Here is a 13,088-nt window from a genome sequence, read left to right as displayed (position 1 = left end):
GCCGCGGCTGCGTCGAGGAACACGAGACGAGGCAGGAGAGAAGGTCTGCGTCTCCCAATTGGTTGAGCGGCGTCACGTGATATTTTTCTTTTTCCACGTCTCGGCGCACTCGCAAAAATGGCGATTGGCCGTCGAGTTGCCGCGGCGAGGCATTCGCAAGGGATTTCACGTGTTTTGGCTGAGTTTCATGGCTACTCGTCATGGGAGAACTCTGTTGTCTGTGTTAGGAATTGATTTTGAGGGTACTGAAGGTGCAAACGTGTACGAATGGAGCTTTTTCTTTGTTGACAGGGTACGGAGCTCAGGCATGGGTAAGCTTATGCATGGGTGCTACTCTCGATGCACGCTCAGATGTTTGTTTTCCCTGATTGCACTATTTTCAACAAGTGTATGGAGCTATGGAGTGCGTAGGCTGTGTGCTGTCATATATCGTGCTAAATACGTGACACGCGTTACGGTTGTACTACTGAGGATGAGTAGCTTTGTCAATGTGCTTTTGTTAGGCACTGCAAATGCATTTCGCGAAGACAAGCTGTTCATTACCAAAAGTAAATGATTTTGACTATTGTGAATAGGCTTTCTTTCCTTCGCCGTCTCGGCAGAATAAAGTGGTGGTGCACCAGTTTGTTGGCTCTTACTGACTTGTAAACTGCGCAAAGGGGGAAGGTGCTCATTTATGGAATCCATTTCTATGTGCAACTTTCGTCCTTGCGTACGCTTTGTTTACAAATGAAGTACAAGTTCTACTGTGATGTTTGCGCTTGAGAGGCAGGGCACCAGCTTTCCATAAAGGCGTAGGACCAGTTTCACTGCATACATAAATATCAGCGTCATGACTAAACGACGAGAATAGGTGAGACGCTCCGCGTTTATCGCTCACGTTTCTATATGACGCTCGCGTTATTCAGGCTATGGACAAGCTAACGCTTTCTGTAGTATTCGCCAAAATGAATATTTCGCGCTCAGCACATAGTTATTGTATTCTGCAAAACCTGAACTTTAGCCACTGTCATCATTATCATAATACCGTACGCATTGAGCCACGCACGTAGCTTAAACGTCTTCGGTCATCGCGGTAGATTAGTACGCAACGGTAATGCCATAGCCCATACCGCACTTACCGTACGGTAATACGGCACTGCTGAAGATCTAATACTTCGCGCGCCTTCCGTTCGGTCATCGTGGTACTGAGATGATTAAATTATCTAAGTGCTTAAGTTCGACACACGACAGTCGATTGGGTACACGCAGGTACACACGTACGGACTTTCGAGCAGTGCAAACACACCCGAGTTGTTGAATCAGCAGCTACATAGTGCTGCACACACGCAAGCGCATCGCCTTTCGCGTGTACCGACGAAACCTTGCCTTCATCGCAACCCTTTCACGTCGGGCAAATCTCTTTAGAAAGCCAAGAACCTGATCGATGCGATAGAAATAACTCGCGAAACTGCTTGATCTGTGCGAGCCACGACAGTGCTTTTGCCCGCAGGCACACTGGTCTTGGACGACATAACCTTGAAATAAAGCTCTGGCAGGTATACATGAACATCGTGTACATTAGGTATACATTATTGGCGAGAGAAATTGCTCTTTTTTTGTGTGCTAAAACTCGACACTAAAAGGAAAACTAGCCTCAAAAGGAAGCAGGCAGTCAACCTGAAGCGTTCCATCATTGCTCCTAGTGCAACACACAATCAACAAGCCTTAAATACGGTAAAAATCCATGCGCGACGAACACCCAGCAGCAATTTTTATTGTCATCTCGCATAACTCTATGGGCGAAGCTTGCGCGCCCCGCAGCGAACAACCAAACTGCGAGGGCGAGCGACGAGGGAAAGCGCGAGGTGAGAGGCATGCAGAAGGGGGAGGTCACGTCGGGCGATGAGGAATGTCGCTACCTTTAATTTTATTGAAGGGTTTTATTCATTCAATGGATGGATGAATGGATGGATGTTATGAGTGTCGCCTTTGGAACGGGGTAGAGGGTTGCGCAACCAAGCTTGTTAGATATGGAGCTGTTTCCTGCGATTACTTCGAGTTCCCCAAACCACTTCGAGTCGCAGCACAGCTAATTGAGGAATGCCGAAGCAGGAAAGCACATTCCAGAGGAGCGGCCGAGCAAACAAGTTTAAGGCAACAAGTTCACGTGCCAACAAGTTCGTGCGCCGCCGGGATTAGCAGGTGGGCCTCGGACAATGGAGCATGAGCAGCCCTCCCCTTCTCCTCGTTAGAAGTGCATTGCCAGTGTGCGAGGCAAGACCGCAGAGAGCCGCCAGGTGTGACACCGCGACACGGGCGCCTACCATTGGCTGAAAGTGGCGTCATCGGAGCGGACTCTCCCATTGGTCAAACATGACGTGACTTACAGTGCTCGAAGGGTTTATAAGAAGCCTTCCAGAGAGACCTGAGCATTCTGGAGCATGCCCTGATTTCCTGATTCACCTCTCTCGAACTTCTTGCCGCGGGCCGCAGCGTCCGAGTTGCTGCCGGCCCGTAATGTCTGTACAAATGTTACTTGTCGCTCACCTTCTTGTACATAATGTAGAATAAATCCCTCCCAAGTTTTGGGTTTTCATCCGCGAAGTCCGTCCTCCAACCCCTACATCTGGTTGGCAGCGGTAGGATCGCCTCCGAATGCATCAGCTGGTGGCAGCGCTACGGATGAACCTTCGTCAAGAGAGATCCTAAGGAACCGGGAAGAGCGAAGAAGAGAGAGCCTTCGTCGAAAGAGGTCCGAAGAAACTGGGAGTAGCGAAGAAGGAGCGAGCCTTCGACCCAGCGAGTCCGGAGGAACCGGGAACAGCGGACGAATGAACCGGATGGCAGGGTGCTGCAACCGTAAGTGAGCGCGTGGTTTTTTTCCTTATGATTCGCCAGACTCAAAGGTTGTGTGTTCAATTTTGATAGTTCTGGGAATCGGGAGTTTGATGCATTGTGTGTTTGCACAAATTAATTAAGGAAAACAGTTTTAACCAACTGTCGGGGCAGCTGCCATGGATCTTAGAAGGTTGACGAGGTTGGACTTGTTGGTGTGCGACGATTTGGGAGTTGAGGCGGAAGAACGGATGGAAACGCCAGCTATCATAAAGGCGATTGAAGATAGTGGCAATGATGGCAAAAGCATTGAGCTTGCTTGGGAGGTGATACAGGAACCACGAGAGCGTGTGCGTCGTGTACGTTTGCGAGAGCGCCGTGAACTTAGGAGTAAGCGTCAGCGTGAAGAACGCGAGAATGAACGGAAGCAGGAGCTTCAAGAACTTACTCTTAGGTGTCAGCGTCACGAACGTGAGAAGGAACGCGAACGTGTGTATCAGGAACGTAAGCTTGAGCGTGAGCAAAAGTATGAGAGAGAGAAGGCAGCACTGATCAAAGAGATACGGTATTGTGATCAGTTATTGGCACAGAGACAACGGCTGTCTGAGAATTCTGTAGGTAGCACAGAGCGAAAGAATGAGGAAGTGTCTAGCGGACTTTCGCCAGAAGCCGACGAGAAGAGCAGTGCCTGTGAGATTGGCTGCCGATTCATAAGCGAAGGGAAAAGGCTAGCTGCTAACGATGCCTTAGTGGCAATAGAGGCCGTTAAAGGCCAGAGTGAGAGCGACGAGGTGCTGTGCCAACAGATGACTGTGGAGACAGCTAGGCCAGCTGCGAACAAATTGGCACAGTTACCGCGTGTGTGCGTCGCTAGTAAGGTTAGCGAGGTTGCTAGCGAAGGAAAGGGTACTGCTGACCCGAGGGACGCGAGCACCCATGTAGAGCCAGATGTGCGTGCAGAAGTGAAGTGCGAGCTGAGCGGTGCAGTTGAGGGTAATTCTCAGGATTGCGAGCTGCGTAGCTCAAGAGAATACAACTGCATTGTTCAGGGATCGGTGCGGCTCTCCGCCAGTCTATATGGCCTAGATAGGGATGATTCAGTTGTTAATCATTCGGACTGTGCGCGTGAGACAGCGATCGATACCGACGGGCTGTGTGCCGATGCACAGCGTGAGCTGGGCAATGTAGTAGAGGGCAGTTCGCAAGAGTGCGAGTTGTCTTACTCGAGTAAAGCCTGCTGCATTGTGCCAGAGTCGGTTGGGCTGTCCGCCAGTCGAGGCAGAGAGAGTGTTGATTTAAGTGAGAATCACTCAGACTGTGCGGGTAAGAGACCGATCCGGGCCGACGAAATGTGTACCGGCCAGCACGAGGCACGAGAAGGCGACATGAAGGCGAGTGCAAAGAGAAAGCGCCGTAAAAAGAAGCGCGGTAAAGACCGAAAGTCGGTAATTAATGTAGCGCCGCCAAAGATGGCGAGAAACCCAAATAGGCAGGGCGCGAGGAAGAAGGTGCGGTCGTCTAGGACGATGTTGACGCATCCAGAACGTTCGAGCCACCGGTCAAAGGGGGACCGCGAAGAATGTTCTGCACGGACGCGGACAAAGGGCACGAGGCTGTTAAACTCCTCGTCGTTCCGTAGTTCTTTTCATAGCTCAGCGTGCAGTTCGAAGAAACGCAAGGTGGCAGGACGAGACCAGGTGGGGAGTAGCGACGCGGTCAGTCGAGGTCCTGTTGAAAGCGGGGCGCGGGGACGCAAATTGTCAGGAGACCGTAACGTCTTGGGGGAGCTGGTAGTTAGTCAGCCCTTTTGTTGTCTCTCGGCAGCCAGAGTAGCTTTCAGACCACGCCCACCTCGAGTCAGACTCAAAGTATGAGTCAGTTGAAAATGCTTGGAACGGGATGCCAGGAGAGCTCCCGTAGAAGTAAAGCATGTTGTTTTGTTTGTTATTTTGAGCATCGGAATGTTTTCGCGATTTGAGACTAGGATTTCTTTCAATATGTAATACCTCTGTCACACAAGCACGCAAAAACTCTTTTACCTAAGCGGTCCTTTACCGAGTTGAAAGACCTCTAATTAAAAGGAGTTGCGCTGCAGACACACGGCGCGGGCGATCTCCTTTTATCGTTTCCTTCCGAACACGCTATGGAAAGCATGGCGCTAGATTCTGAAACAAAACCAGTTAGAATAAACCAACGTATTTCAATATAGAAATTAGAAACGTACTATAATATGCTTGTTTTAGTGAATTTAGATACAGTTTATTCGAAAAGGTTAAATTAAAGAAGATTTAATAAGGTAGCTTCAAGAGTCTTCGCAGAAGTAGCAAATTTTACATGTTCGTCTAGCAACCTTGGGCCACTGTTTACATCGGAGTCAACATGGAGGTCGAGAATATGGGGGACTGCACGGACACGAAGGAAAAAGTCGAAATAGCATGCATTTTGGCAAGGATTCTTGCTGCAGAGAGCGAAGCAGACGCCGCAAAGGCAGTCAAAGACCGTATTAAGCGGCAGTTGCTACTCAACGGGTGTACATTTTATGCCTTGGCGCTTCCCACGAGAGTCTGCAACCGATCGACGTGGGCTTTCATCCGCCACGAAAAGTGGTTCGAGGAGACTGTGCCTCACCTCGGTGGCCACAACTTCAAGCAGTCGTTTCGAGTGAACCCCTCAACGTTCCGGTTTCTCGTGGAAAGTCTGCGCCATGTGCTCGAAAAACAAGTTACCAACATGCGTGACCCGATCACTGCGGAAAAGCGTGTCGCCATTGGCCTCTACAAATTGTGCTCTTCTGCCGAAGATAGAACTGTGGCAAACCTCTTCGGCGTTGGGCGCTCATCCGTCAACGTCATTTACAGAGAGTTTTGCGCAGCTGTTGTCTCTGTGCTCGAAAGTGACTGGATCAGAATGATTACTGAAGAGGAAATGCCTAGGCACATCCAAGAGTTCGAAGCCGTGTGCGATTTCCCTCAAGCTGTCGGTGCCCTTGATGGCTGCCATTTCCCTATTTCGCCTCCAAAGAAGTACGCCACCGACTACTACAACTACAAGGGTTGGTAAGTGGCCACGATTTAACTTATTTCATGTAAGTGTTCTGTTTGGGCCCATTTTTATAGTAGTAAAAAAAAGTAACTGACTGACCCATATTTTATTGCTAAGTAAAATGTTATTCAATTTTACCAGCAGCTCTTAAGAAAACGCGTAATTTGGTTCGCAGTCTTGCAGTGTTTAGCAGCGACAATTTTAATGCGACGACGAAAAGAGTTCTCCGCAGGACTGCAACTCCTATACGATGTAGAGTACGCTAACAGCGACCGGTTGTGGCATTATGTGAAATAATGTAATCCGAGCTGCACTCACAGCTATTAATAAAAGCAAACTGTAAAATCGCATCACAGTAACTAAAGGCAGTGAACTCAGCAGTGCCATGCTGCACTAACCTTTATTCACTTTGCACTTTGTTTTTTCTTGCAGGCACAGTATTATCCTACTAGCATTGGTCGACCACAAGTATCGATTCAGATACTGCAATGTCGGTGCCCCAGGACGCTGCCACGACGCACATGTGTTTGGTGTTTCACGGCTGTCGAAGATTGTCAACAGTCCCCTTTTCAAAGCACCTGTTGCCGCAGTGGGTACCACAGCAGTCCCACCGATAATATTATGCGATCAAGCATTTCCACTAACCCCAAACCTCATGAAGCCATTTGGACACCGAACTGTCATCAGTGAAGCTGAAAGGAATTTCAACTGTCATTTATCTGGAGCAAGGAGGATAGTTGAAAACGCATTCGGAAGGCTAAAGGCCCGGTTCCGTTTCATTGCGAAAAGAATGGAGTGTTCTGTTGGCAATGCCCGTTTGGCTATACGAGCATGCTGCGTGCTCAATAACATTTGCGAGCACTTCAACGACAGTGTCCACCCACAGTGGTTAAGTGAGGTGCAGCAGTCCAATGCTACATTTCCACAGCCATCACGCAGAACAGAAGCTGAAATTGGAAATGCATCCGCCATCAGGACAGCACTTGTGGAATATTACAAGCGAAGGAACTGAACGCAAGAGTCCCAAGAATCAGCAACAATTGTGGAACACCATGTCAGTTTTTACTAAAAAACTTCAACATTGCATCTACAAGTTTCTCTTGCAACTTGAGCCCCTCTTTACGGAGATCCATTTCCATTTTGTGCGCATCAGCAAACTGCTCTCTCTGCCGTCGCTGCTCCTCAAGCATCCTTTCTTGAAAGTCGCCAGCCGGTTGCCTTCTCTTCCTGCGGGCACATTCGGAACTGCCACTTGCGAGGTTCCTGGATTCAACCTGTTGTACTGGCGACTCGGAAGGTGAACAATCTTCGGCGACGTCTTCACAAGAAGCAGAGCCGGAATCAAGCATGTCGAAGATCAGCTGCGTTTGAAGAAGGGATCCGAAATACATTGACCACATTAGTTGATGTGTGAAGCGGTAAACAATTAGTTCAGGGTTTTTACTTGCAAGAGAGCTGCCTCTCCTTGCGTGTATGTATTCACGTTTTTTTATTTTAGAGTCTGCATTTTTTTTATTCTCCAAACAGCGCACTGCCAAGCTTGCAAAATGAACAGCGCGTGAGCACAAGCAGAAATGAACCACAGTATTAACAAGAGCAGTCCGCTACACTGCAGGGTTGTGCAGATTATGGGCTTGGCAGCACAGCTGATGCTACATTATGTCTTGAAATTTAGTTGACTGTAATAAAGCATATATAGTCTCCACTATGCATTTCTTACTTCTTCGACGGAGGCAGTGCTGCTTGTTGTGCTCTCGCTGCACCCAGCCTCTTCCATTAAAGATGTATCGTGAACAGGCAGGGATCCTAGAAACCTATGGACTTCGGAGAAGAATGGCCAGCTCGGCGGTGATGACCCTGTTGTCATGTGTTTCAGGCAGCTCCTGGATAAGAAAACGAAAGAACTAAAATTTTATATACTCAAAATGTAAAGATATACACAGAGCAAAACGTTTGCCGATAGATACAAACGCGACTTGATGGTACAGAAAGCCTGAGAAGCGAAGGTAACCCTTTTTACTCGAAAAAATTTAAAGTTTCTCATGTTTTCTTGTCTGAGAACAACGCTTGCGCATGGTCCGAGAAAAATGCAAACCGTAGTCACATCTGCAGAAATGAAAACATGCAGACGACTTCCTGCTTCGTATTATATGTTGCCGTGAGAAGGCGTACAATATAATGTGAAATGCGCCTGTCCATAAGTTAAGGTTCCCGTTATCTTGTGACGAACGAAATCATGCTATTGACGACCTGCGCGGGTTGTCATTCTTCGCCGCATGTGAAGGCGAATTTGCGTTTACTCAGACCGACTCGCACTGTAAAGGAATTGCAGAAACAGCCTTTAGCGCGTCGTCGACTTTCGTGTGTGCAGGGCGCAGTTCAGCCCTGCAAAATTCGACGCTAGCTGAAATGAAGGGTCTCTGCCTTAAAACCTTCGTTACTACGGCTCCGTCCGCTAGATTAGGGTTCCGTCGCTGCCTACTACGGAAACAACGTTCGATGCTGAGGTCGCGACACCACAAACGAGAGCTTGCAGCTTGCGACCACAGCCTGAAGCCGCTTCAAGGTAAATTTAGCGCTCACAGCTTACTGCTGTGCTTTGTCTTACCTGTAGGTCTGTCCCAGGTTCTCTATCTTGCTGTGCACTTGCGCCTTTGTGCGAGGTACACCCATGCTCGTCAATGCTTGTGCAATGCCATCGTAAACGCCTCCGTTGTGCTTCTGCGCACGCAGCGAGGGCAGGTTGTCTTCCCATAACTTGATTAACGCCCAGGTGTCTCTCTCCGACCACTGTACCCGCGGTTTTCTTTGGCGTGCCGGAGGCTGTTCGTCGGTACCGCTCGCCGTAGCCATGGTCGCAGAAAATGGCGCGAATTTGCATCGTCTGTTAGCGTCACGTGATATTTTCGAACTGCTTACGAGAGTGCCGTGCAAAAAGTGCAAAACTGCGCCTACTTAAGGTTCAACGAAAGACAAAACCCTTTTTTGTGATGTGTACACTTGAAATAAAAATGCACTTTTGCTTCGTTTCTTTATTGCATGATAATTACTGGTGCCCACTGCGTTGGAGGCTACGCCTTTCCAGCCGTAAAAGAGATCGGTGATCTCCGGTTTCGGAAAAGACCGCTTCTGAAAAAGAGATTAAACTTTGGCGTGTGTCTGCGGATGCAACTCCTTTGTGTGAGATGTCTTTTTCTTCAAATGCCTTTAAAGTGCTCGTGTGACAGGGGTATAAGGTTTGAGCTTTGTTTATGTTTTCGTTCGAGAAGCTCGAGATTTGAAAGATGCGTTTTAAGTAAACATATAGTCTCGCGAGATGCTCATTAATAAGTAGATAGGCTTTTTTTTTGTGTGTGTGTGTGTGTGAGTAACCTGAAGGTCAAGATTATCGTTGAGAGGCCTATCGTAACGCGCGTGTGTGTTATTTAACCTTCTTTCTTTTTAAGTGTTCTTGAATTTTGTAAGGTTAAGCGCGTAGGTTTCTAGTAAGTGCATGATTTGCACGGAGAAGCGTTCTTAGTTCCATTAGCGCGTGTCCTGTGTGGACGGAAGGAAGCAGACTTTATGACTGGGTTGCTAGTGTGTGCGAGGGCAGCCGTATTCTGACTTCTTTAGTGAACGTGCGTGGAAAGAGTTAGTAGAAGACGCATCATTTTAAGAGTTCTGCGGAGTGTGTAAGTCCCTCGAGTTTAATTGTTCGTTTACGTCACGTGTCCTGTAGGACTTTCAGGGAAGAAACGTGAGTAAGCGTAAGTGAAAAGTTTGCCTACAACGCAAGTACGCGTTTTGTTTAGTGACCACAAGGCTAGTGCGCTTGTGATTACGTATTTGTGAGGTTGGTTGACCAGATTGTTCAGTGGCACCAATACGTGCGATAAGTACGCCACTGCGATAGATTGGAAACATGCTGTTCGTGTAGTTAGGCCACTTAAGTTATGTTCGGCTGTTTTCATTTGTTGTTTGCATCGTCAACGACCCTTTTGTTTTGCAACAACAATAGTACTCTGGTCTTGTCGGCAATCGAGGAGAAATGGATAGCTGTTTGGAAGGGTGGTTGGAACTGCTTTGTCAAAATTGGGGAACTAAAAGATCAGGATTGATTTTGACTCAGTAATAGCCTGGCGAGTCAGGGGTGAAGAGCCTGCGCTTACGCGTGGTGCAGCGCTGTGTTGTTTGGTTTGTTTGACGTCTGTTCTCCAGGGCCAAGGATCCCGAAGTTCGTCAAACGAGGCTCGACCCCAGTACCCTGCAGCTTCTATCAGCGTTCCTCATGGCCAGCGAATTGAGTTCACCGGCCATTCAGAACTACCGGGGCGAGGACGAGCTGTTAGATATGGAGCTGTTTCCTGCGATTACTTCGAGTTCCCCAAACCACTTCGAGTCGCAGCACAGCTAATTGAGGAATGCCGAAGCAGGAAAGCACATTCCAGAGGAGCGGCCGAGCAAACAAGTTTAAGGCAACAAGCTCACGTGCCAACAAGTTCGTGCGCCGCCGGGATTAGCAGGTGGGCCTCGGACAATGGAGCATGAGCAGCCCTCCCCTTCTCCTCGTTAGAAGTGCATTGCCAGTCTGCGAGGCAAGACCGCAGAGAGCCGCCAGGTGTGACACCGCGACACGGGCGCCTACCATTGGCTGAAAGTGGCGTCATCGGAGCGGACTCTCCCATTGGTCAAACATGACGTGACTTACAGTGCTCGAAGGGTTTATATGAAGCCTTCCAGAGAGAACTAGGGTGGTTGCTTGGGCTAGTTGGTAATTCATGATCAAAAATAATGTACAGCGCGTTTCTAAACAGATAGTAATCGTATTGCTTAATTTTTTTGGTGACCATGTTCTTGTTCAATGACTTGCTGTTAGGACACCCCCTGTGACTGTCGTATATTTTCTGCGCATGCCTCTTCTTGTATATATACACACGATGTGGCGACGCAATAAAATATTGTTGGAAGTCAGCGCTGTGTATGTCATCTATCACTGTCCTTGTCCTTTGCGCTGTACATTATTTTTCCAGAGAGACCTGAGCATTCTGGAGCATGCCCTGATTCCCTGATTCACCTCTCTCGAACTTCTTGCCGCGGGCCGCAGCGTCCGAGTTGCTGCCGGCCCGTAATGTCTGTACAAATGTTACTTGTCGCTCACCTTCTTGTACATAATGTAGAATAAAAACCTCCCAAGTTTGGTTTTCATCCCGACGTCGGTCCTCCAACCCCTACAAGCTCTTGCTATTATACTGCCTAATGGCCTACCTAGGTAAAAAAATAAAAAAAAGAAACCACACAACCCACAACCAAGTTTTCTGACCCCCCATTGCGAACTTTGCTTTTGTACGTCTCCGTTTTTCACCGACCCCCACCAGGGCCTCCTCGTGCAAGCAGCGGTTACTAAAAGCTTCAATTAAAACCAGAATTTCAGCAGACAGCGCTGCTGCTCGCTAAGCAACCACATTGATGGCAGCAATCTCTACTGCAGCAATGATGACGACTTGCGCTGTACCCTAGGCGATGTTTTTGTCCAAACAGCGTGGTTCCTAGGCGCCCGTTTCTATGTTGAGCGTCAGCGTGCCACAGTGTTGTACCTCGTATCCGAGCGAACGAGCATAGCGAAATATGAAAGCGAACACGGAGCGCAGCGCGAGATGAGAGAAGAGAGCGCGGGGAGCAAAGTGAAGGAGGAGGCTACCGTGAAAGCATGAGGCGGAAAGCGGAGGAGGAGCGGAGGGGAGACGGCCTGCGCATGCGCACTGAGTTGCCGGCGGCCACGGCACCTGCAGCTGCGTGGGCGAACTCTGCGCTTCCGAGAGGGGGTGGGGGCAGGGTGGCGTGAGGTAGGGAGGGCCACGTTCGTCCATGGCATCAGCTGCTGAGGTCAGTCCACAGTTCCAGCGTGCGTGACGGGGGGGAGGGTATCACTGCTCCTGCAAGAGTTGATGGCGAGCGGCTACGAGTAAGCCTTGATATGACTCTCCCTTATGTGTTGTCGCCGTTACACTGGTGGGACGGTTTCCCCGCGATGAGGGGCCGCTATCGTCGTTGGCGGAACGAAAGCGCGCGAAGAAAAGCGTAGTGCCGCGCAAGACGGGCTGTGCGGAGACGGTGGCTACGATATGGCGCCAGAGTAGCGCGCGTCGTCTGTATGGAAACAAAGCGCTGCTTGAACGGAGGTCTGTCCGGGGCGGCTGCTGTGAAGCGCGCCCACGCGTCACCCACGCGCTGCCTCTCGCTATTTCCCGATTATTGAGGCAGTCGCGAAACACTTCGGCCCCGTTTGCAATGTGCCGCGCGAGACTTTCTCCGCGCTACCTACGCTACTTACAGCGTTCTCTTCCTGATATAAACAGTGTACCATCTATGTATGCGCCTCGGCATGACTGCGTTGTCTGCTCACGAGCTGTGTAAAGGCTGGTAATGAGTGAAATAGACAGTAGCAGCCTACAAGCTTCGGCAAGACTGCTTCGATAGCACGTACCACTTATTCATAATAAATTTAGCTCTAGTGAAATTTCGCCGCAGGTGGCGCTTTAGGACGCTGCCAAAGCGCTCGAAGCACTGCTTCAAAGGTAAAGCCGGAAGCTAACCTTGAAACGCCCGCCCTTGGTGGCGCCGCAGAAGCCCATGGCGCCGCCGCCGACGATGCTGCGCACCGTGTAGGCCAGCGTCACGTCGAGGCCTGCGCTGGGGGCGAGCAGGGAGCTCTCGAAGTATCCTCCCAGCAGGAGCAGTGCGGCGGGCAGCAGCCAGCGCATGGATCGCGTCATGGACGTGCGCGTCCAGTTCAGGAAGCGCTTGTGGAACAGGCAGTGGAGCCGTGACGTCACCGTCACGGGGCCGAACACGGTGCGATTGCGCAGTGATTGCAGAGCGTGTTCGATGCCATGGACCTGGACTGCGCGTCCGTGCAGACGAAACCCCGCGTGTAAGGCTTATACTCACACGGGCACTTTCGGACGTGCTTGAGCCAGTACGAATCGAAGGAAACGCCGACAGAGTGCTGTTTCTTTTTAGGTAGAACCTGATGACGGCCTCGAGTGATTAGGACGCCAGTGCTTGCGATGGGGTAACACAATGCTTCTATTTAAACTATCTTTTTTTGTAGAGTTACGGTACTCTTCCGCAGTGCACATTTGTTTATCGTGAACACACGCAGGGAGCACTGATGATCACCTGCTCGCGACAACACACTTTGGCAACGTTTTTCGCCGGATTTCCCCAACTGAATCCTTGTATCCACT

At 49.7% G+C, this 13,088-nt stretch overlaps 5 protein-coding genes across 10 annotated transcripts in view; 3 read left to right on the top strand and 2 right to left on the bottom strand.

The window, feature by feature from the left end:
* The window catches only part of LOC135903703 (natterin-4-like), a 283,730-nt gene that overhangs the window by 195,508 nt on the left and 75,134 nt on the right, over positions 1-13,088 (top strand). The window lies entirely within an intron of this gene.
* The window catches only part of LOC135903693 (phospholipid-transporting ATPase ABCA3-like), a 59,853-nt gene that overhangs the window by 18,555 nt on the left and 28,210 nt on the right, over positions 1-13,088 (bottom strand). For all 6 annotated transcript variants that reach the window (XM_065434034.1, XM_065434036.1, XM_065434037.1 and 3 more), the window contains one exon: positions 12,435-12,742. In XM_065434034.1, coding sequence (XP_065290106.1) covers positions 12,435-12,742 — 308 coding nt within the window. The remainder of the gene's footprint in view (positions 1-12,434; positions 12,743-13,088) is intronic.
* Positions 2,661-13,088, top strand: part of LOC135903681 (uncharacterized) — a 242,064-nt gene continuing 231,636 nt past the window's right edge. Inside the window, exon 1 of the mRNA XM_070525316.1 lies at positions 2,661-2,841. The gene's annotated coding sequence lies outside the window, so the exon portion shown is untranslated. The remainder of the gene's footprint in view (positions 2,842-13,088) is intronic.
* Positions 4,911-7,565, top strand: LOC139049652 (uncharacterized). Its single transcript, XM_070525325.1, has 2 exons — positions 4,911-5,873; positions 6,292-7,565. Exons 1-2 carry the CDS (start codon positions 5,197-5,199, stop codon positions 6,869-6,871), a joined length of 1,257 nt encoding a protein of 418 aa, XP_070381426.1. The 5' UTR covers positions 4,911-5,196; the 3' UTR covers positions 6,872-7,565.
* LOC139049653 (myb/SANT-like DNA-binding domain-containing protein 1) lies at positions 6,900-10,314 on the bottom strand. The gene is made up of 3 exons (XM_070525327.1): positions 8,468-10,314; positions 7,580-7,742; positions 6,900-7,220 (listed from the first exon to the last, which is right to left on the bottom strand). Exons 1-3 carry the CDS (start codon positions 8,710-8,712, stop codon positions 6,915-6,917), a joined length of 714 nt encoding a protein of 237 aa, XP_070381428.1. The 5' UTR covers positions 8,713-10,314; the 3' UTR covers positions 6,900-6,914.

The sequence above is a fragment of the Dermacentor albipictus genome, chromosome 9, assembly GCF_038994185.2.
Source record: "Dermacentor albipictus isolate Rhodes 1998 colony chromosome 9, USDA_Dalb.pri_finalv2, whole genome shotgun sequence".
Lineage (NCBI taxonomy): Eukaryota > Metazoa > Arthropoda > Arachnida > Ixodida > Ixodidae > Dermacentor > Dermacentor albipictus.
This window is presented reverse-complemented; position numbering and strand designations above follow the sequence as displayed.

Bases quoted from the DNA above. Each gene is read 5' to 3' on its own strand.
- LOC139049652 (XM_070525325.1), top strand. From the start codon at position 5,197: ATGGAGGTCGAGAATATGGGGGACTGCACGGACACGAAGGAAAAAGTC. The intron at 5,874-6,291 runs GTAAGTGGCCAC...TTTTTCTTGCAG, and splicing joins TACTACAACTACAAGGGTTG to GCACAGTATTATCCTACTAG.
- LOC139049653 (XM_070525327.1), bottom strand. From the start codon at position 8,712: ATGGCTACGGCGAGCGGTACCGACGAACAGCCTCCGGCACGCCAAAGA. The intron at 7,743-8,467 runs GTAAGACAAAGC...TTTCTTATCCAG, and splicing joins AACCTGGGACAGACCTACAG to GAGCTGCCTGAAACACATGA. The intron at 7,221-7,579 runs GTAAGAAATGCA...CTTCAAACGCAG, and splicing joins GCACTGCCTCCGTCGAAGAA to CTGATCTTCGACATGCTTGA.